Source organism: Eimeria mitis, genomic scaffold (assembly GCF_000499745.2).
Source record: "Eimeria mitis Houghton genomic scaffold, Emh_scaff3772, whole genome shotgun sequence".
NCBI classification, from domain to species: Eukaryota; Apicomplexa; class Conoidasida; order Eucoccidiorida; family Eimeriidae; genus Eimeria; species Eimeria mitis.
In genome coordinates this window covers 2644-3525 of record NW_013572110.1, presented here as the reverse complement: position 1 = coordinate 3525, position 882 = coordinate 2644, and the positions used below count along the sequence as shown (strand labels likewise).

The window sequence follows — 882 nt, the reverse complement described above, 5'->3', positions numbered from 1 at the left end:
ATATATATATATATATATATATATATATATATATATATATATATATATATATATATATATATATATCCTCACCTTTCCCAATAGCCTCCTTTGCACTGAGCCTGTTGCCGCTATTTGTTTCTCTCTTAGATACACAAATTATTTGTGTTTCTAGTGCTTTGAAGGGGGCCCCCCCCATGGGGCCCCCCACGGGGCCCCCGATGGGGCCCCCCCCTATGGGGCCCCCCCCAATGGGGCCCCCGGGTACAGGTCCCCCCTGGGTGAGGGGGCTCCCCCCAGGGGGGCCCCCCCCAAGGGGGCCCCGGCCAGGGGGGCCCCCCAGGGGGGCCCCCCCAGGGCCCCCAGGGGGGCCCCATCGAGCATCTTCTTCTTCGCTGAGGGCCCCATCTGTTGGGGTACCGATGAGAGAGGCCATGCTGAGGGGGCCCCTCTGGCTGTCTCCATCGTCAACCCTGGCGGGGAGGGTACCCCAGGGGCCCCCCTCCCCGTCTACCCCTTCTTCTTCTGCTATTTCATCTGAACCTACCTCAGATAGTCTTTTTATTCCTTTTATTAAAAACGCAAAGGTCCCTATACACCCCACGCATATACATACATACACCATATGCACTAAACAACAAACCCTAAACCCTAAACCCTAAACCCTAAATACTTGAAACACAACAAACCCACATAGAAACACCCATACACCACTCTCAGCTGCAACAACGCATGCAACACTGCAACACAGCAGCAACTGCAGCAACAGCAGCAGCAACAGCAGCAGCAACAGCAACGCTGCAGCAGCAACAGCAGCAGCATGATTTATAGAAGAAGCATCACTAGCAGCAACAGCAGCAGTAACACCATCCTTCGCAGCAACAGCAGCAGCAACAGCAACAC

General features: G+C 53.5%; 1 protein-coding gene across 1 annotated transcript in view; it reads right to left on the bottom strand.

The window, feature by feature from the left end:
- EMH_0069310 (uncharacterized protein) overlaps window positions 1-415 on the bottom strand; it is a gene marked incomplete at both ends in the record, with an annotated part of 1748 nt that extends 1333 nt beyond the window's left edge. Inside the window, one exon of the mRNA XM_013498859.1 lies at window positions 73-415. Coding sequence (XP_013354313.1) covers window positions 73-415 — 343 coding nt within the window. The remainder of the gene's footprint in view (window positions 1-72) is intronic.
- Between the last annotated feature and the right edge of the window lie 467 nt (window positions 416-882).